Raw genomic sequence first — 21,672 nt, forward strand, 5'->3', positions numbered from 1 at the left:
CTGATTCCCTGCACCCTTAAGAGTTCTTATTTTAAGTAGTCTGCTCTTCGTAGTGAGTACGGCTTACTTTCGACTAGAAGTACATACTTTAGCAAAAACTGTATGGAAATCAATGAAACAGCACATACCTAATGGATTACATATTTCTATAACAGTCATTCGTTATGGCAAAGTTTAAAGTCACCATGAATCGGCATAAAGCGATGGTGTTTTCTTCCTTTTTATGACGTATAGAGTGCATGGCTTAATGAATGAGAATAGGATACTGTATTCAGGGTTCCCACACTTTAGTTAACCTTAAATTCAAGGTCCTTTTAAGGACTTTCCAGGTCCAATACCTTCAAATTCAAGGACTAAATGTGGGGACACATTTCAAGTGAGAGCAAGGTTACATCGTGTACTTTTTAAGATACATTGTTACAGTTCCCTTTCGAGGGAACTCGCGCTGCGTCACTGCAGTGACACTTTGGGGACGCCTCCAGGGGTAAGTGCGTCTGAATGTGTATATCAAATTCAACCAATGGTGAGGCTTAACAACAAAGACAGGGTGACACGGGAGCCAGGAAGTATATCTGAAATATTGCCAAAGACGGCGTTACAGGGACGCAGGATATGTATGGCAAGGTAGACGCAGCGTCTCGTTCCCTTCTCAGTGAACAACATTTACATACGTAACCAGAGATGTTTTCATGTGTCAAACACAACTATGCAAAAAAGCATTTTGGTATGAATCAACATTCACATACAGAAGATATAAGCATTTAAAGCGAACAGTTTAGTAAGCGTGCTTAAACAGTCTAGAATTTGTATGATATTATCCTACACTACACAGGGAATAATATGGATTTTTTTTCCAGAAAACTTCTTGCGTAAAATAGATTTGAGCACTGTCAATGACCTGTATCTATGTATGTATATTTTCAAAAACTTCCCATGGCCTTAAAGTTTTTTTCCCCAGATTCACAAACTTTTAAGGATTTCAAGGACCCGTGGGAACCCTATTTATTATTTTGCGGAGGAGAGGACGATAACATTTTTTATCAAAGATTATGAGGGCACATTAATAAAATAAAAATAATGAACAGTATATATACATTATTTATAACAAACCCTGCAATATTTTTTTTATCAATTAAGTTTTATTGAAAAATAGATTTAAAAAAGGATTGCAATCTTACAGAATCTTACCAAGAAATACAAAACAATAAAAAAATAAAATAAAATAAAAAACAACTTCCCTACCCAGACCTGTTTACATTAAATTGTAAAATATGGTGAAAATGTGAAAATATTACAACGATAAAAGATGCATTAGTCCATAGAGTTCCCATCAAGATAACAGAAAAAAGAGAACCAGATTTTGTCAAACTGCTCAATTTTCCCATTCAAACAGTAGCAAATTTTTTCCAAGTGTAAAGTGGAAGTCATCTCTCCAAGCCATAATTTGACTGTAGGCACCTCCTTCTTCTTCCAGAACAACAGTAGTAGTTTTTTTGCTGTAGTTAAACTGTATGCAAGTAGTTTGTGTTGTCCTCTTGTTAATGAACGTATATGTTCAGAAAGTCCCAGGACGATTAATACTGGGTCAGGCTGCATTTGTACCCTAAACAACCCTGCAATATTTCATAAAAATATACATATTTATTTCATGGTGACTTTATTTATCAACAATAGCATCTTCCTAAAACAATTTGCACATTGTAGGCCCAAATAGAGTGTGCATTTTGAAGCTAAATCTGTCATTTACACCATTTAAAATAATATAGTAATTGGAAACCAGATTCCAGTTTCAAAACAGTAGAGTTCTGCTCATACACGCCCTAAAATTACACTTTTTTTTTTAGAGAACCAAAACATTTTTGTGGTTTTACCCTTCCACAGAAAGCCTAAGCCCATGCCAAAGTGTGTATGAAAGATTGATATACTGTAAACATATCATTATCTTTTTCAGTGTCTATTCAAACTAAACATTTAACCAATTAAATTTTTTTGGACTGCAGCGATCTGCATTCTCCCATGTCTCAATGGAGGACGCTGTGTAGCTCCATACCAATGTGAATGCCCGGCAGGTTGGACAGGCACACGCTGCGAAAATGGTAAGTGTGTAAGTGTGTGTGTGTGTGTGTGTGTGTGTGTGTGTGTGTGTGTGTGTGCGTGTGTGTGTGTACATATGCATTTTGTCCAGAAGTAAGCTACTAAATGTGGAAAAAAATAGACATTATATATAGGTTAATGAAATACACAGTTAAGAGTTGTGAAATACAAAACTTTGCTGTAATGGAAAAAAATTCCCCCGCATTTTCACACCCTTTAACTGCAAAGTTGTTTATATGTTTCCTGTATTTTTTTTTCAGTCTTCTGGCAACCACAGCTACCAGTTTTTTTTCAAGTGTACTTACATGATAATAATGTTAACATTTTTAAAAATCTGACTGGGTTAATATAAAGTAATAATAATTGATAACAGCAAATTACATTAAAAGTCTTTAGTATGTTTCTGTGAACGTCACCTTCTTTGTCTGACAAACTGAGACCTATAAATCACAATTAGCCATAACCTCACAGGATTTAATTACTATTAGATTATGAATTATTTAATCATCTGTCATAATCCATCTGTGCCCTCAATCTTTGCATAAAGCTTAGTTTAACGCTGCTAGTCAGGGAAACAACTCTTATTATCATCTAAAGACATTCTGTTGAAATAATTAAACTTTAAGGGGCAGTTTCCTGGACAGGGATTAGCTTAAGCCAGGACTAGGCCTTAGTTTAATTAGGAAATTTAACTAGTTTTAACAAACATGCCTTACTAAAAAAATTTTTGTGTGAATGTTAACGCAAAAGGAATGGTGAGAGTAAAGTGATTACAAGGACAGGAACCTCATGGTGGGATGGGAGGGCGGTTCCCATTCTCCTGAGCTCATATTATGCCATGCTGGTGTTGTTGCCAAGCAACAACAGTCCACTATTAGTGATAAAAGTCCCAGGTGTTTAATCAATCTAACAAAACACAATTAGTGAATATGCTTTTAGTATTGGTGACATAAAATGCTTTGACATGTCAATGCTTTTCTTGTATTTTTTTGTCATTTTTTATGACCTTATTCGTTTTAAAAGATACATACATTTGTTTGCAATTTAATTTTTTTAATTGATCACACTGCAGGACTAATAAATTAATATGTTAAATCATGCTTAAATGTATGCATTCAGGCCTATTACATGAATATCAGCTGACGTCACTCACTTGTCTTCCGCCATTTTGAGGACCTGAAGTGGTCGCAAAAGAACTAGAAGCTATGCTTTCAATATGCTGTGAGCATCAAAATCGCTATTTTAACAACACTAACACATGATATTTTGCTCGAAGTATCACCTGTGTCTCTACACGTGAACTCGAGCATTGAGAACATTGTTTGTGAACAGAGAGTTAACTAAAAAGAAGGTTTTGAACAACTGACTTTGGATAATTTGGCGTTCGCTCGCCGCCTTCTTCCCAGTCAAGATGTATCGATCTCCAATTGCGACGTAAGGAGGGAGGAGAGTAAAGATGGATATCTCCTAAAGCATAGTTCCATAAAAATGCACGGATAATTTGTTGTTTTGTCGCAAGTGAAAAACAATATTGACCTTCTAGTTGAAAAAGGAGCCTCATATGAGATTCATTCATTCGCATTCGGAAATCGATTATTTACGTCTGGCAGAGATGACGAGCGGACAACATAACAGCCAAAGTCAGTTGTACAAAACCTTTCTTTTTAGTAAACTCCGTGTACACAAACAATGTTCTCAGTGCTCGCGTTCATGTGTAGAGATCCAGGTGATACTTCGAGTTTCATGTTGTGTCGCGCCTTCTTATGTTGTAAAATAGTGGTAGTTTGGTAGCAGCGAACAGCGGCTGGAAGAACGCATCAGAGATCGAGTAGGCATCACACCCTAACCAAGATATATTTTTTTTAAGTAGCGTTTATTTTCATGACAGTCGAGATGCGACATGTTGTCTTTCGTAGCCCTTTACTGTATCCATAAGAATCATAGACGGCAAAAGTTAAGAAATTCGTAAATCGTAGAAAGGTAGCCAATGCTTGTCAATAGCCTACTGGTACTCTGTAGGTCCTCAAGATGGCGGCATGACGTAAAAGGTCACATGACTGAAATCCATCTATAGATATTTTATGTATCTTTATTAATTAATATTACCATTCTGGAGTTTAGTCATTCTGGAGTCATTCCTTAGGATCCAAACAGGGATGAATTTAGAAGCCACCAAACCCTTTCATGTTTTTCCTATTTAAAGACTGTTACATGAGTAGTTACACGAGTAAGTATGGGGGCACAAAATAAAATGTGGCGATTTTTTTTTAAACGTTTTTTAAGAGCACTTAGTTTGCAGCACTTAGACATTGGGCGCAGTAAAATCATCATTCCTGACTCCTCCCCTCTCGCTCAAACTTCCGTCAATATTACTTCCCCCAAGGTCGAATTGCTGTTAACTAAGTGCTCTTCCGCCATGGAAGTGTTTGGTGGCTTCTAAATTCATCCCTGTTTGGAGGAATGAATGGGGCTAGGCTAAATGCTAACACATTCACGACGTGCTGTACAAAGATTAAGTGCACGCATTGAATAAAGATAGGTATGAATGAATTCATCTAAGTTGAGGTAAGAACATAGTAAAATATTAAAAAACAGTGGTGTTTTCCTTTAAATATGCTGTTCTTGTTGCATTTACAAAGCAGGTATAACCAGAAGATGTCCTCAACACAACGCGTTTTCGTAACACTTAACAGTTATCTGTTTGTGTAACCTAATATCTTACATTTTGGCGTAGTCAATGTAGTAGAATAAAAAAAAACATTAAGTAGTCAATTTTCTCCGTGGCTTACTCCTATTGTCATTGTACAGGTTTTTGTGTTCTACATGATAATTATACAGTAGTAGGCATTTAAAACTATAAAGACAGCTTTATCAAGAGCAACAAATCTACTGGTACAGGAAAAACTCATACAGTCAGTATTTTAAAAAAGGCGTATCCCCTTTAAAACTATGTATAATGTTGTTATAGTAAATATTAACATTATAACATTATGAATCAACACTGAGGTCTGTAAAAGATTAAATGTATAAGTTAAGTATTTTAGCATTTGACTATTAAAAGTATTATAATATAAATCCACTGGATTAGTGTTGATTTTATGGTTAATGAAAATATTTTGGTTTTGTTTTCCCAGCTGTATGTTCCAAGCCCTGTTTGAATGAAGGCAAGTGTGCCCGACCTAACAGGTGCCGTTGCAGTCAAGGCTGGGGAGGATTTGACTGCTCGAGGTAAGCCCTTACCAAATTACGTCTCCGTCTTCAGGTCATATTTACAGCTCATTTAACATGCATGCTCTTTGTGCATACAATAAATTTATATGTTTAGCATGTATATGTTTAGCACACGCCTTTAACTGGAAATTCCTGTTAGATGTGAAACACCAGAAAATTTGCTCTGGGTGCCAGTTGTGTCTTTGACAAACTTTACAAATCGTAGATCTCATACAATAAACATTGCAGTTTTCATAGAACTGTATTCGATTTGACTCCGACTGTTGAGATGGGATAAACTACCGTTTTAGAGTTTATACTGTAGTTAAATGATTCATTGTTAACAATATAACTTAATTCATGCATTAAGTATATCGATCTCAACCTTTCTGCATCTTTGTTTGTCTGCCAACGTTCAGATTAATTGACCATATGAACCTCATGCTTGAGTGTTATTGATTTGCTGGCTTTGCTGTATTGTAGTGTTTCCAGTCAATCTGCTGGGTACTCACAAATCCACTCAGCCAATTAGATGCTGCAGCCATCATTAGTGGTTTCAATAAGACTCTTATTAAGATGTACTAGAGGTTTAACTTAAGAATCAAATGAGCATTTTAGTCATTTTCAAACTCATCAAATGCTATTTTTGCAGACCACCATGCTCAAAAACAGTGTTTTTTTAATCTCTCAGGAAAAGAAAATCTGGATACTTAAATTTTTAATGTGCCACACTACGCGAGCTCGAGTCAGACCACGATGGAACGAGAAGGCTTCATGTCAGAGAACTGTTTAACATTTCATTACTCCATCTAAAGCCTAAGTGGTTTTGTAAATTAAAGCTGTATTTTTCATGTAGAAAATCAAACAGTATTAAATATATGCTGCTGCTATATACATGAACTTGTCCGATGTGTAAAAATGTTGATGTGATTCTCTAATGTACGTGTATATAAACTATTCTATATGTTTTTATTAAAACAGAAAATACAATTATATGGAAACTAACTCACATTCAGTTAATTATGTAAAATTATTAATTAAACTTTGTTTGTTAAACCTGCCTCTTTCATTACTTCAGTCAAATGTTATTTTTTGTACCAAGACATTGTTTTAATATACTCAGCACAACACAAAGCAGAGACAATTGTAAAAGTCACCGTTTGATTTATTTTCATTTTACATGAAGCCAACATAAAATAAATTAGGCCAACATATTTAAAGTTTTGGAGGAATGTATTGTCTTTGTTTTTATCTGTTTTGTAAACTAAAAATGTAGCTGTTAAGAGATGAATTAATGAAAGTATGTGGATAAAGTACTTGATGTTTAGCTATTGGCTGATACTGTATATATTGGTTTTTGGGGGTTGTTTGGTTTTATTGCGTTTTTATTTATGCTTATGGATCTTCTCCACCAGTTGATCTTTGTTTGCACCAGAAAATTCATCAATCTGAAAAACAGTTGGAAAATCACAGATACAATTTATCATAAGAACTGCCTCCTGAAAAAAGGTTACGCTGTTCATCTTTAAATATTTGTATTCATTGTACAGAAGACTTTCTACAAGCAAAATTTGTAAAAAAAAAAATTAAAGAGCAATAAAGGAAAATCTTAATATCTAAAAGAAAGATTATTTACCTTTGCCCCATTTTTATAAAACTGGAATGTTGGCATACATTTGATGTCACAGCTGGCAGCCACTTCCTAGAGAAAGAGAGAGAGAAAAATCCTTAACATTTTATATTAATTTTGTTTGCCACTCTAAACATTTTGGTAAAATAAATAGATCTAAATCTAAAACAACGTAATTACTTAATGGCTTGTTTTTCCCCAATGCCAATTCAGTATCTACAGCTATAGTAATGGCGAGAACCGGTTAATCTACACACAAGCATGAGAAAGTACAGTTTAGCATTTTAAATTCACCTAACCTGCATGTCTTTGCTAACACATGGAGAATATCCAAAAAGACCTCCAAAAACAAGAGGCTAAAACTGGGGATCACTGTGCCACCCTACTGGATGGCTTTACATTCAATGACTTATAAATGTGTATGTTTTACTTTCAGTTCCCTTCAATAGATTTTTTGCACAAAACCGTGATCTCAGTCAATCTTTAAACACTACAAATGCAAGCTTGCATTGGCCATCCATGCAAATGTCAAGCAAATCCATGACATTTTCGGTGCATCACAAACATTTATAGACTATTCAGTTTTCAAACGCGCACACACTCAGGCCCTAATCTTTTATTTGCAACGGTGTTGTAATAACAGCCAGTGTCTGTAACCATATCAACATGGCCAACAATCAGAAGAGTACAATTCTGGCACCGTCTCAATCTAACTCTGATAAAACTGAAAGGCTGCCAATATCCTTTCGGAGCGCTATCCTGTGCATCAAATAACACAATATCAGCAAAACAGTCTGGAGAACGGCAACCAGCTAATGGGTCCGCTGGCAATTTCTAATATGTAAGAGTCTAGTTTTTATTCGATACAAATACTCAATCGGTCTACAAGTATGCAATGTGTATCTGGGCTGCTCAACAAGAATATGTCTCTGTGCTAAGTTGGCACGTTTAAGTAAAATAGTTAGAGACTTCTTGCTCATTCGTTTTAATAGTAAGTCCAGTCATTGTTAAAAACACTAACCTGTGCATCATCCACATCCACCTTTAGAAACACCACATCTTTAAACTTTTCATCATCAGACATCGCCTGTGGGAAAAAGAAAGGCGGTAAGTAAAAAGCAAACCGCAAAGGACTGTGAAACTAAATATTTAACATACTTGCATATGGTTAGCATTCTCTAATTGCATCCAACTGTGCACTTGTGAATTGTATTATAAGCTTCCTTAAAGTTTGCCTTGATAACAGAGACTCTTCCAATGATTCCAACTTTCAATACAATCATGACACCTCCACAAACTTACTGCAAAAATTGGTTTGATCATCTGGCAGGGCCCGCACCATGTGGCCGTGAAGTCCACTACCACCAGCTTACTTCCAGCATTTTTCAGGGCATTGTCAAAGCCAGCCTGCAAAATAAAGGAAGGGTCGGAGTCATTTAAACAGAAAATAAGTCACAATCCTGTGGCATGTTCACCAATGATTCATGGCCTATGGGGTTTTAGAAAGCAGACAGAGTAGGAATGACTCAGCATTTAGGAAGTTTGTATGTTATTTATGAATACAGCGGAAATGGTTATGTAATATTTACTCCACCGAAGCAAGACAAGGGTCTGTAAAGCTTTTTGGCAAAATAAATACCCCAATGATTACAAATAGTACATTAAATATTTTATTTTGCAATTACTTTACTTTTTCTAAGTACAATGGAGATTATTTTAAACGTTTGTTTAGTTTGATTCAAGAATATTGTATCTATATAAAACTTTCTCCCTATTTGTGAGCTGAGAGATATTGTATTTAACAGAGGTGCACTATGTGCATTTTATACGAATTTATTAGCTCCATTTGTTCATATAGTTTATGTAGTTTATAAATCTTTAAGGAGCACTATGGCAGTTTAACGTATATCATGTTTGAACAGCATGTCTATTAATGTTTGACACCCAGATTTCGCAAGTCTGAAAACAAAAGCAGTCGATACAGCACAGGACGCGCTCGCGTGAGCAGATGTTTGCACATGAATGCATTTTATGACTGTTATAACCACTGGATAATTCGAGTGTACTTATGAAAAATTGCAGGAAAATCAATCCTTGAAAAGTTTCAAATCAAGCCAAACACTGTTATGGAGCAAAGACTTTACTCCTGCTAATTTGTCAAATACTGGTAATACACACTAACGTTACATGAAATATCTATTTTGAAAAAGCAAACAAATGAGTAGCCCAAGGCTGAAATCACAAAAAGGCATATTTGATGATAGTATGCCTACTAATACCCATTCTATGAAGAGTTACAATTAACAGATATAATGTTCTTACCTTGTCTTCGATTACAATAATCATTTTGACGTCTTTTGAAGGATTACTCCTGTTCAAGCTACAAGTTTACAACCACAGATCCGCGTCAAGGCACCGTGACCGTATATAAAGACTGCATTAAGACCCGCCTTTATCTAAGAACTCCGCCTAGACGCGACACACCTACTCAACAAACAACTCGTGTTTAATCAGCCGGAATCATTAAACACAGGCGCTGTATTTCCTCTTTGCGCAGCTTCAGAGAAATATATTTATATATAACCTTAAAGCGACTAAACAATGTTCATGTTTCTTGCAAGACATTGAAACTAAAAGGAAAGAACTTTGGCCAGGTCAGAATGACTCAACAGATTCCTGTATTACTGTAAGTGCAGTGACGTCACAAAGTCCAACCCAGTCTGTGCTACATAAAGGAACTGTTTAATACGCACACAAATATTCAAAATATTTATAGACAATGTATATATACATATATACGTTTTGTATGTTTGTGCTTGTAAACTATTCATTGCATTAATACACACACGCACACAAAATCAATGCAGCTTGCATGATATTCCAAAACAAACACAGACCTGAACAAATAAATGAGATAATGGACGCACATCATGAGAGTAGTTGGGTGATTATTACCTAAATAGTAATTTTCCTAATTCTTCAGCATGATATTAACAAAAAAATTACTTTTAGCTCTTAAAAAGGTGTGTCAATAAATGTTCCGTGACCTTACCATACTCCCACAACTACTTGAAATGATGTCACTTTCTCTAACTGACAAGATCTGAGGCACGATAAGTTATCTGCGTTTTCTTTATGGAAAATTTTACCCTAAAACTAATTGTTTTTTACTAATTGTTAAATTTGTTTACTAAAATTATTAGTTTCATAGGAAAACAGAACCCACAATTGATTCCATAGGTTATGTAAAATTTTTAACCATGTTTTCATTAATGTGCACATAGCATTTATGCTAGCAAGTGGAGCTTAAAATTATCATGTTTGTTACTGCCAAACTCTGCAGAACTGGTCTGTAAAGTTGTGAAACTAAACAAATTAATTGTTGTATTAAAAGTAGACATAATAATGAACTTGTTTGTGTATGGCAGCTCATTATTTATTACTGGAAATGTTTTAAATAGGTAGAAATAATTTCTACCAGTGAACAGTTTATTTCCTCAACTTTTTGAAATCCAGAATTTAGCTGAAGCTATGGGGGAACATCTCAACTAGGGGTCCTGGGCACACTTGTGGGCTTCAACAAACTTCAAATGGGGCCTTAAAATTATTAAATATAATACAAAACAAGCATTAAAATAAGCTAAATCAAGTAAAAATCAAGATATGTCTTAGTGTTTGGTTATTTCTTTAACAATATACATCTGTCTAGTGATACCAGCTCTAGAATGTTTAATTTGGTGGAAATTGTGTGTGTGTGTGGGATTAAATATTGTTATGGACAATAAATGAGCCTTGAAATGAAAAAAAAAGGGTTGAGGACACCTGCTATAGATGGTTTCAGCGGTAAAAACATAAACAAACGGCTTTTGTGGCCCAAACTTAACTTAGTAGACTACCGCATAGAATCAATAACCACAGAGTCTCTCTAGAGATTATTTCTGATATCAAGCAAAATAAATAACCAGTAAATGACCTACATATAGCTAAAGCGCATCAACCATTACAGTGAGCTACTATGTAAAATTAATGTATACAATGTGTGGTGGAAATTCCCAAACGAATCTGACTTCACCACGGACAATTTCAACAACTCCTATTCTTAATATAATATCTTGAGGAAATCCCCTGAATTTCTGAATACTTAGAAAACAAACCAATACTTCCCTAAAGTATGGTGATGGCATCCCATTAAAAAGCTACTATCACTAAATCAATAACACTAAGTTGTTGCTTTAGTTTTCTTTTGAGCGTAAAGATCTTCTATTTTTTAGCATACCTGACATGACTTACTGTTTGTAACTAAGTTTTATTTACATTTGGGGAATCACAGCCGGAAGATTTCCGGTCACAACAACCACATGACTCTTTACAACCGGGAGACCAGTGGTTACGTCAACTGAATGACTCATTGAACAAAAGACACTTTCACATGTAAACCTTACAGTTGAGTAAAAAATCTATGTCCATAAAGTCTTTTTAATGTGCTTTGTTCTGGTGATTGGTTTATAATGATCTGAGCTAATCAAGTGAATGTTAGTTCAACTGTTTTAAGCACATTTACATGATCTTTGACCTGATCACCCTTAGTAGGCATCTTCTGTACATTTATATGTTGAAATATACCCTTTTGACCCATTTTAAAACCAGTATAAAATATTTCCATCACAAATGTTGTGCTACAGGTTCTTAAATTATTGCCTGGTTGCCAAATCCACACAGTGGTGATCCATGCTCACTGTTTCCTAAAGACGAGGGGAGCAGGGCCGGTTCTAGATATTTGGAGGCCCTAGGCAAAATTTATGTTGGAGGCCCCTTACACCCCTCTAATTTTCAGAATAATATGAGAACGTGTTTTTCTACCCCGTAAGAAATCATTCAAGCACTACAGTTATTACACATGTTTTTTCCCATTACTTTTCCTTTTTATGTTTTTATCAACAAATTGATTAACTACTTTCATGATTTCAAAACTAAAATAAAGTGTAGAGGACTTACAGTACAAGACATACAGACAGTTTACTTTAGGTAACGCCAGTTTTGTTTGCTGTTTGACTTTAAATACCAGCTTTTTTCAAACTTAAAACTTTATCTATTGCTGTCAGTAGTGATTGTCGAACTAGCGCACATGGACTTAGCAGTTATGGAGGCCCCCCTTCCAAGCTTGAGGCCCTAGGCATTTGCCTACTCTGCCTATAGGCCGGTTCTAGATATTTGGAGGCCCTAGGCAAAATTTATGTTGGAGGCCCCTTACACCCCTCTAATTTTCAGAATAATATGAGAGCGTGATTTTCTACCCCGTAAGAAATCATTTAAGCACTACAGTTATTACACATGTTTTTCCCCATTACTTTTCCTTTTTATGTTTTTATCAACAAATTGATTAACTTTATGTTGAAATTTAATTAGAAATTATGCAAAACCACATGTATTAAACATTTTAAGGCAGTCAAATTTATTAAAAACACCACCTTTTTGGGATAATCTCCAAAGAGTAAAATAAAAAGAGAACAGTACATTGCAAAAACCTTAACCGTAAAAAACTACAGGTGAACACCTCCTAGAAAACTTTTATTGTTTTTTATTTTAGCCACTAGAAGTTAAACAGACAAACTACTTTCATGATTTCAAAACTAAAATAAAGTGTAGAGGACTTACAAGACATACAGACAGTTTACTTTAGGTAAAGCCAGTTTTGTTTGCTGTTTGACTTTAAATACCAGCTTTTTTAAAACTTAAAACTTTATCTATTGCTGTCAGTAGTGATTGTCGAACTAGCGCACATGGACTTAGCAGTTATGGAGGCCCCCCTTCCAAGCTTGGCCCTAGGCATTTGCCTACTCTGCCTATAGCTAGCACCGGCCCTGGAGGGGAGACAGTGAGCATGAATCACCGCTCTGCGGATTTAACAGCCAGGCAAGAATTGAAGGATCTGTAGTCAACATTGTATATATTAATAAAATAAATGACTTGAACTAAGGTGTTACTTAATAGTAGGGTGACCATATGTGCAATTCTTTCTGGACGCTTCCTGGATAGGATATGACTTCCGGAAGATGCACCCGAAATCCTGGCCAGGACACGCCCAGGAAGAATGGCACGTACGGTCACCCTACTCAATAGGGTACATTTTCCAATCAGGCAGTCATGCCTAGTGGTTAGCAAGTTGGCCTTGTAACCTGTGAGTTGCTGGTTTGAGTCTCACGGCTGTCAGGTTGTGACTGTGGTGCTCTGCTCTTGAGCAAGGCACCTTAACACCAATTGCTCCTCGGGTGCTGTAGGGATAGCAGCCCACTGCTCTGTGTGTGTGTTCACCGGGATGGGTTAAATGCAGAAGTCACATTTTTACAGCAGTCCCAAACCTATTGATTTGCTGCTTCAGGTGTGTTTGATTAGAGATCAATCTTAAATCTGTGGACCTTGTTGGAGAACTCTGCAATTGTAAAGGAGTATTCCCATTAGCCTCAGCTAATGATGCAATGTTGTATGGCTCAGTGGGTAGCACTGTCTATAACAAGAAGGTCCCTGGTTCAAGCCCCTTCTGGTTCAGGAGGTTTGCATGTTATTCCTGTGTCAGCGTGGTTAATTCCAGTTTCCTCCAGACATGCAGGTTATGAAAATTAGAGATGTCAGATTGCTCAAGCCCAATGTGTGTTTGTGTGTAGATCAACTTAAAATCAAATCAAATAAACTTACACAAGGTCACGTTCCCATCTCTCAGGGGACCGATGTTATGATAGTATCCAGAGACATTACACTGCCTATCTTGCTTTATTTTTTCATTTAATTAAATTTGTTATAGAGTTAAATTAATTTTAATTAGTGCATTGCCACTGTGTCCTCTAGTGTTTATTGTAAGCATTGTTCACTCTATTTTCATTACTTCTATATTTTAATACTAAAAAGTTTATTTGACAACACTTATGTAATACGACGTAATCATAACTTAGTTGGAATGCATACAAAAAAGCAATAAATAAATTAAATCATAAAACCACAATGTGTTAGTGTTTAGTAAATAAATACTTGTGGTGTTGTTGTGTCATTGTATATTCATTATTGCGTCACAGACAGCAATACAACTACCTGGCTTTAAACGTGCAAAGTCAAAGACTACTGCAAAACCTTACAAGATAAATATCAAGATTAGTTGTATTCTTCTACTTTTCAGGGGACAGCATGATAGCCACTCTCAACAAATTACTTTTCAAAAGCTCCCAGATATTAAAGTAGTTAGTTTTCTTTCAACATTTAAGAGAAATATAAAATTTTAAGTAAGCCTTAAAGGGAAACTCCACTTTAAAAAAAAAATAGGCTCATTTTCCAGCTCCCCTAGAGTGAAACGTTTGATTTTTACCATTTTGGAATCCATTCAGCCGATCCCTGGGTCTGGCGCTACCACTTTTAGCATAGCTTAGCATAATCCATTGAATCTGATTAGACCATTAGCATTGCACTCAAAACTGACCAAACAGTTTAGATATTTTTCTTATTTAAAACTTGACTCTTCTGTAGTTACATCGTGATATGGCTAGGATCTACACTCTTAAAAACAAACAATGCTAAATAGCACTAAATGTGGTTCTCTCATTCTGGCGTAATAATCAAGGACTTTGCTGCTGTAACATGGCTGCAGCAGGCGCAGTAATATAACGCAGTGCCCGAAAATAGTCCCCTGCTATTGAAAGTAACCAGGGGGACTATTTTCGGGCGCTGCAAGATAACATTACAGAACTACAGAAACATCAAGTTTTTTAAATAATAAATGTAAAAATAACAAAACTCTTTGGTCATTTTTGAGTGCGATGCTAATGGTCTAATCAGACTCAATGGACTATGCTAAGCTATGCTAAAAGTGGTACCGCCAGACTCGGAGATCGACTGAATGGATTCCAAAACGGTAAAAATCAAATGCTTAACTCTAGGGGAGTTGGAAAACGAGCATATTTTCAAAAAAAGTGGAGTGTCTCTTTAAAGCAACACTATGTAGTTTTTTTACCTTTAAATAATGTCTCTAAAATTATTTCAGTGATAGAACAACTTTTAACTGGACAAATTGTACTGTTGCTGCAACCTGAGCAGCCTCCTAGCTGTTACAAGCACACTTTGAAAGTGGCGGTGGAGGGTAGGAAACACAGCCCCGCCCCTCCCCCTGCCTGCAGAAGAGTGTCTGATACCAGGCACTGTTGCACTTTTCAACCACATGGGGGAGCTGTAATTCATTTTTACATTGAAACTACATAGTGTTGCTTTAAAGGCAACCTGGAGTTCACTGGATGATGTGATTGCAGTTGTACTACCTTGGCACTTGAGAACATAAAAATTCAAAAATTGGATTTTACTAAATAGTGCAAAGCATTTCATTGCTGGTAACCAGGGATTTCTAAAACAGGGATTCCCATGTGATTATTGTATATGTATACACATGGCATTTCAAGTCAGTTTGAAATACCACTCAGACACTTTCATGAGGTATTTTATGGTAATTAGCTTCTTTTATCAGCATTTTCTGATAGAAACCCCACTCCCCATGCCTTCAATGACACATTATTGAGCCCTCATGAATCTGCTTCTGATGAATTATTTTGAATGACATGTACTGATCCAATCTGTTTTCAGCTGAACTAGTCGTTCTGGTGTTGTCCAATCAGCAGTAACAATCCTGTTCTTGCAATGTACCCCGTTGTCTAATTCATAGATTTGTCATTGTGTTTTCTGATTGTTATTTTATCACTGGATTTGTTGTTTTGTTTTGCACTTCACGGCCACAGTAATGAGATGTGGACTGGTTGCAGTTCACACTCTTAACGCTAGATGCCGCTAAATATCTATAAATAACCCCTCTAAAGCACATCTCCTTTAGACAAAATCAGAATGCATAGAAACCAAAAATGCTCAAATTAGCCACAAGATGTTAATTTATCGAACCATTGTGGCTGTACTCAAAACAGTACAAGTCTGGACATTTATGGATATTCCAAAGTGTATTATTATTTTATGTTGTGTACCTACAGACATCTACAGTCTTTTAATATAATGACCAATCTGTGTTCTGTGCGTTTTATTTTTAAAATATACATTTGTGTTTTTAAATTACGACACACATCCTCCTTATCCTTGATTTATAGCGTGCAGCTCTGAGTCCGAAAGATTAAGGCAAATGTGACAACAACTTGAAAAGTGTACAGGAAATGTTTATTTATTATACCACAAAGCATTAGACAAATCTGCAAACACCAGAATCATTAAAACACAACATGGAAATGCAGTTACTAATGCAGTAGCAATAATAAAAAGGATTGTTGGTTAACCTAAGAGACCTTCCATCAGACTTTGACAATAGCCTTCCCAATGTTTTCTCCCCGCAGCATTCCCATGAACGCAGCAGGCATATTTTCAAACCCAGTAGTGACGTGCTCTGTACACTTCAACTTTCCCTGTAAATCACCAAAAACAAAAGAAATCAAATCACTTAAACACTCTGCTGTTTTATTTTTAATTCAATTTCAGGTAAACATTAGACAGAACACATGTTGTGTTAATCTATAAACCTATGCTGGGTTGTTTCAACTTATGGTTGAATTAAAAACAACCCAGAATATGTTTATTTATAACCCAACATGTATTCGGTCCAATATTTACCCAGCATTGGGTTAAAAATAACCCAGCAAAATTAAGAGTGAACCAACTTGGTACTTAATAAAGTTAACTGTATTTAGAATCCATTTATTGTATACAGAGGCCTCGAGTTCAGTAAAAAAAAAAAAAAAAACTGTAACTTGCCTCCTGCATCCAGGTCAACATTCGCCTCAGTGACTCATCATTTTTATGCTCCCACCTGGCCATCATAAAACCCTCCATTTTCAGTTGCTTAACAATCATGGTTAGCTGTTGATAAGGTCCTACAAGTACATAAAAACATAATTACTGCTATAGAGACAGAGCGCAGCGCGTCATAACCTGAAAACCACGCCCACCGGGGGAAAAACAATCCAATCGTCTCCATTGACTTTGTATTGCGAGAGGCTGCCTTCTTGTCATTTCTGGCTTATAACAAAAACAGAATAATGCCTAAAAGCTGCTGTGTGACAATATGTACAGCTAACAAGCCAAAAAACCCAGAAATAAGTTTTTATAAGCTGTCGAGCCTTAAAACTCAGCATTTTAGGAGAAAAAAGTGGATCGCCGACTACGTTTCCCCCTAGTGGGCGCAGTTCTATTAATAGTAGTACTATGGAAAGTTGCTTGTTTCCACTTTTGAGTCTTTAAACGCTCGTTTTTTGGGGTCGACAGCTTATAAAAACTTATTTACAGATTAAACTTGAAAACAGAATAATACCTAAAAGCTGCTGTGTGACAAGGTGTACAGCTAACAAGCCAAAGAACCCAGAAATAAGTTTTTATAAGCTTTCGACCTCAAAAAACGAGCGTTTAAAGACACAAAAGTGTCTCTATAACTGGAAAACAGCATAAATATTCATATCTCTTGATAATTCATTAATAGTAACAAAAAAAGATAACAGCACTGTGGGTATCACACAGATTAAAGACAAACCTGTCTGAGGGTTGCTGTCATTATACAGGGATACTGCCCCACACACAGCAATACGGCCAAAATTCTTCATCTGCGGAATAGCAACGCTGGAGAAATAACCACCCACCTGTGAACAACGCAAGTTTGTATAGCAAACAATAAAATAATAAGGAGCAAGAAGCCACAGTAGCATCTGAGATATTAACTTTCATTAAATTCAAGCACTGTTATCTTTAGATTTACTGCCTAACTTAATAAAGTTTTAGTCGATTCTTACATTCTCAAAGAAGCAGTCATATCCCTCAGGTGAAGCGTTCTTCAGTGCTTCCTCCAGTGAGGAGACAGTCTTATAGTTAAAGGCCTCATCAAAGCCCAACTCTTTTAGATAAGCCACCTTGTCATCACTACCTGCCGAACCCACAACCTTGCAACCTTTAAGTTTGGCTATTTGACCTGCGACAGAGCCCACTGCTCCTGCGGCTGCATTCACCAGTAGGGTTTCTCCTGATTTAATGGCACAGACCTCCTCCAAACCATAGAGTGCAGTCAGCCTGTGGAGCACAAGCAATGTCACTAATATATCAACATTTTGAAATGATTGAAAGAATATAACTTGAAAAAAAGTATAGGGAAGACAAAGCACTATATTATTATTATTACGGTGTGTGTCTGTGTATGCGTGTATGTGTACACATATACATAATTGTGTTTGTTTAAACGTATGACATTCTGTTTAGTTGAATTCTTTTTGTTTGCCTTTTTTATTTCTGGAGACAATAAATTATAGGCCTAGTACAACAACATGCAACAACTGCTTGTTGTGTCAAACACATTTACTTTTCCTGAAACTTGGCAGAAATCTTCTCCCAACATCAGTTGTGCTTCCTGACATGAACAGCTTATCTAATAACAACAGACTAGAGCCCTTTTCAGACAGAGATTATGGAAAATTAGATTGTTTGATTTTGGTTCATTTACACTCCCAATGATTTTCCAGAATCTGTGCGTGCATCTGTGCAAAGATACCTTAAAGACACTGCACTTGGTAGTTTTTCCACAGCGTCTGAACTTTGCTTTTTATCTGTGATTTCTCTCACGAGAAACCACACGTGTGCATATTTGTTATTGATAAGATCGCAATTTTAAATTTTAAATGAAGATGTATTTTTTTGATGAGCAAATGACCTAATAAAATAAGTCTAGTTTTAAGACAAAAAAATCTTATTTAAAGAGCACCTATTGTCCGATTCACATTTACACATTTCCTTTGGTGTGTAAGTTTGTATTAGTACATGTTAACGATATGCAAAAGGTACAAACCCCAAAGAAAAAGATGACACGAGTTATCTTCTCTAACATTTATCTCTTTTCTTGAACTACAACAAACACACAGATTGTAGGAAACAGTTTACTTCTTGTGATTAAGACCGTCATTATCATAATTCCTCTCGCTTCAGACTCACAGCCTGCAAGTTAACTCCTGTTAGCATTGCATTGTGAGCGAATCTTTGAAACATGGTAAGGAGCGTCACATTTCCAGCTGACGTCAGAGGTATTCAGGCCAATCACAACGTACAGATTAGCTGGCCAATCAGGGACACAGCACTTTTAAAATTGCTACTTTCAGAAAGAGAGTGAAATCTGGAGCTACAAAAATGTATGGTACGTGGAAAATAATGTGTTATTTAACCATAAACCAAGCAAATACATTGTATTATACCAAATACACAAAATAACGTTGTTTTATAGCAATCAAATAGGTGCACTTTAAGTGAATTTGAAAACTGCCAATGGGGAAGAAATAAAATGCGCGTGACGGTTGTAGCTTTGCGCATGGCTCGTCATCCTCGGGAAGCTTTTCTTCTGGTTGATTCATTGGCGGGTGTTGTATGAGTGATATGTAACAGATATAGTGCCGCCTGCTTTACTGGAGGTGAATGAAGCAAACAGCAAATACAGCCAGTGGGATTTTTTATAGAAAGACTACGAAAGAAATACGGAAAATTGTTTAAACAAGATGATTGCAGGAAAGAATGGTAAAATACGGAACAATCCCGGGAAAAACGGGAGGGTTGACAGGTATGGCCGTTTATTAGGCTGCTGAATGATCTCAGCTTCAGCGCGGATAGTGCCGAATTTCCTGATCGCTCCTGCAGTCCAGTTTGCAGATATTTTTCATCGTAAATGTTAATCTGCATGTAAATAACCCGAGTCAAAGAGCAGAATGATTTATTATTATTGCGATGAAACCCATGTTCCACTACAGCACGCCCCTTACAGTACTGTTTGTTGCTTTTTGTTCACACATGACGCGTTCCGTAAATGTGACTCGTTCCGAGAACATTACAGGATGTGTTTATGTTCACACAAAAGGCTCTCTACCAAATTTATGGACATTTTCTGTGCTGCGTGAATGGGGTTTAAATGTTCGACTTAAAGCAACACTATGTAGTTTCCATGTAAAAATGACTTACAGCTCCTCCATGTGGTTGAAAAGCGGAACAGTGCCTGGTATCAGACACTCTTCTGCAGGCTGGGGGAGGGGCGGGGCTGTGTTTCCTACCCCCCACTGCCACTTTCAGAGTGTGCTTGTAGCAGCTAGGAGGCTGCTCAGTTTGCAGCAACAGTACAATTTGTCCAGTTAAAAGTTGTTCTATCACTGAAATAATTTTAGAGACATTATTTAAAGGTAAAAAAACCTACATAGTGTTGCTTTAAACTTCTAAAGCCATTTGCAAAGGAAAACAAGGGGGAAGCCTTCTGTTTTAAGACATCCATGCCTGGTTTGAAAGAGCACCCACTGCACTGGGTTCATACCCTGGCATGCCAATGGCTCCAAGGGCATGTGACAAGGAGACGTCCTCAGGCCAGTCAGCCAAAATTCGAGTGATATCACTCCCATCTGACACGCTATGTGTTCTCCATCCGGATCGACCAATCACATGACAGCCCACAGGAAATGCAGGATTATTACTCTGAATCACCCTATGGTCAAAACAAAATGAGATTTTACATTTACCAAGTGAACAAATTACCAAGTAAATTATGTAACCAACAACATCTTTTCAACAGGTTAAAAAGGCTTTGACAGCCTAATTACTTTGGTAAAGTAAAAAATCAGCATCAAATAACACCCCTCATTCTTTATTTTCAAGAAACATGATCCTGCAGCTAAAACACAAAAATAAAAAGTTCCCTTACGAGAAAAAATCTCATTGTATTACATGACTAAAACAGGTGTACTTTTAAAGTATGCGTGTTATAAACACTTCTTTGAACAGCTTTGCCTTGATGTTTATTACTAAACACTTAGCTAATGTTCCGTGACTGTACAATGGATCACAGATGCATCGTTTCTCTAAACATAACCAGACGGTTTCATTTCACACTGATTGGACATTCATGTTGTTTTGAAAAAGAAAAAAAAAAGGCTTTTCTTACTTAGCCACTTGAGTTCCAATCATCACATCTCCAGCTTGCATTCGAAAACGGCTAAAAGGTCTTGGAGAAAAAGACAATAGTTCAGAGTTTGTATTAGGGCAAATTATGCATAAAACAACAAAGAGTAAAAAAAATCTCATTAATTTTATACGAGCCTTTTCACTCACCGCATATAAGGGTCCACACTAAGGAACACAGCCTCAAAAAGAACCTCTGAAAAACAGCAAATGATACTTTTATTTTAAAGTGCTGGAAAGAAAGAGAATGAAGAAGAAAAAGCTGAACAAACCTCCGTCTTTAAGCTCAGGGAGCTGCACTATCTTCAGCTCAAAGTCTGTGTCTTTTGGAAATCCCTCGAAGTGTTGTTTCAGGACCCATGTTTTGGCTTGAACCATTTTATTTGTTTGGAGTAATTGTAAAATAACCTAAACATCACATGCATACCGGTATATTAATATGAAGAATGCAAGGGCATGTGAAGAGAAATGTACAATCCACCAAACATTTGCGGCACTAAAATAAACCAGATCAACTTTCTCCACTTCTCTATCCGAACACAAACTGTTTAACAAGCAAGCAAATAAAGACAACCATAACGATTTACCTTGAGACGACTAGATATACCTGTCGGTGCTGTTTCCACGAAGGACACTAGTTTCTTTTTCTTTAAAGGCTATTGCTGCTGTGCTGCTGTAACATACAGGCTGCACACAGCGCAGATGCGCGCGGTACGGTCAGGGATCGGTTTTGGCTAGAGGGATACAGC

At 36.5% G+C, this 21,672-nt stretch overlaps 3 protein-coding genes across 6 annotated transcripts in view; 1 reads left to right on the top strand and 2 right to left on the bottom strand.

The window, feature by feature from the left end:
• Window positions 1-6,316, top strand: part of svep1 (sushi, von Willebrand factor type A, EGF and pentraxin domain containing 1) — a 98,479-nt gene extending 92,163 nt beyond the window's left edge. For all 3 annotated transcript variants that reach the window (XM_065248702.2, XM_065248703.2, XM_065248704.2), the window contains 3 exons: window positions 2,001-2,096; window positions 5,229-5,322; window positions 5,996-6,316. In XM_065248702.2, the coding sequence (XP_065104774.1) occupies window positions 2,001-2,096; window positions 5,229-5,322; window positions 5,996-6,026 (221 nt within the window). In that variant the 3' untranslated portion in view covers window positions 6,027-6,316. The remainder of the gene's footprint in view (window positions 1-2,000; window positions 2,097-5,228; window positions 5,323-5,995) is intronic.
• A 132-nt stretch (window positions 6,317-6,448) lies between these two features.
• Window positions 6,449-9,415, bottom strand: txnb (thioredoxin b). Its single transcript, XM_065248705.2, has 5 exons — window positions 9,257-9,415; window positions 8,237-8,341; window positions 7,956-8,021; window positions 6,941-7,006; window positions 6,449-6,752 (listed from the first exon to the last, which is right to left on the bottom strand). Exons 1-5 carry the CDS (start codon window positions 9,278-9,280, stop codon window positions 6,690-6,692), a joined length of 324 nt encoding a protein of 107 aa, XP_065104777.1. The 5' UTR covers window positions 9,281-9,415; the 3' UTR covers window positions 6,449-6,689.
• A 6,689-nt stretch (window positions 9,416-16,104) lies between these two features.
• Window positions 16,105-21,658, bottom strand: LOC135730790 (prostaglandin reductase 1-like). 2 transcript variants are annotated; one of them, XM_073812235.1, is made up of 9 exons: window positions 21,531-21,658; window positions 21,196-21,331; window positions 21,074-21,119; window positions 20,907-20,966; window positions 20,283-20,450; window positions 17,743-18,016; window positions 17,487-17,592; window positions 16,715-16,833; window positions 16,105-16,368 (listed from the first exon to the last, which is right to left on the bottom strand). In XM_073812235.1, exons 2-9 carry the CDS (start codon window positions 21,299-21,301, stop codon window positions 16,258-16,260), a joined length of 990 nt encoding a protein of 329 aa, XP_073668336.1. In that variant the 5' UTR covers window positions 21,302-21,331; window positions 21,531-21,658; the 3' UTR covers window positions 16,105-16,257. The 2 variants fall into 2 exon arrangements, with proteins under 2 accessions (XP_073668336.1, XP_065104780.1); XM_065248708.2 differs by having other exon boundaries at window positions 21,511-21,652.
• Between the last annotated feature and the right edge of the window lie 14 nt (window positions 21,659-21,672).

The sequence above is a fragment of the Paramisgurnus dabryanus genome, chromosome 2, assembly GCF_030506205.2.
Source record: "Paramisgurnus dabryanus chromosome 2, PD_genome_1.1, whole genome shotgun sequence".
NCBI classification, from domain to species: domain Eukaryota; kingdom Metazoa; phylum Chordata; class Actinopteri; order Cypriniformes; family Cobitidae; genus Paramisgurnus; species Paramisgurnus dabryanus.

What these genes read in the sequence shown, in the direction of transcription:
- LOC135730790 (XM_073812235.1), bottom strand. Translation starts at nt 21,301, where the DNA reads ATGGTTCAAGCCAAAACATGGGTCCTGAAACAACACTTCGAGGGATTT. An exon ending in GGAGCCATTGGCATGCCAGG is followed by an intron (nt 18,017 to 20,282) that starts GTATGAACCCAG and finishes TGTGCTCCACAG; the next exon opens with GCTGACTGCACTCTATGGTT. An exon ending in TGACAGCAACCCTCAGACAG is followed by an intron (nt 16,834 to 17,486) that starts GTTTGTCTTTAA and finishes ATGTACTTGTAG; the next exon opens with GACCTTATCAACAGCTAACC.
- txnb (XM_065248705.2), bottom strand. Translation starts at nt 9,280, where the DNA reads ATGATTATTGTAATCGAAGACAAG. An exon ending in TGATCAAACCAATTTTTGCA is followed by an intron (nt 8,022 to 8,236) that starts GTAAGTTTGTGG and finishes TTTTTCCCACAG; the next exon opens with GCGATGTCTGATGATGAAAA. An exon ending in TTTATAAAAATGGGGCAAAG is followed by an intron (nt 6,753 to 6,940) that starts GTAAATAATCTT and finishes ACTGTTTTTCAG; the next exon opens with ATTGATGAATTTTCTGGTGC.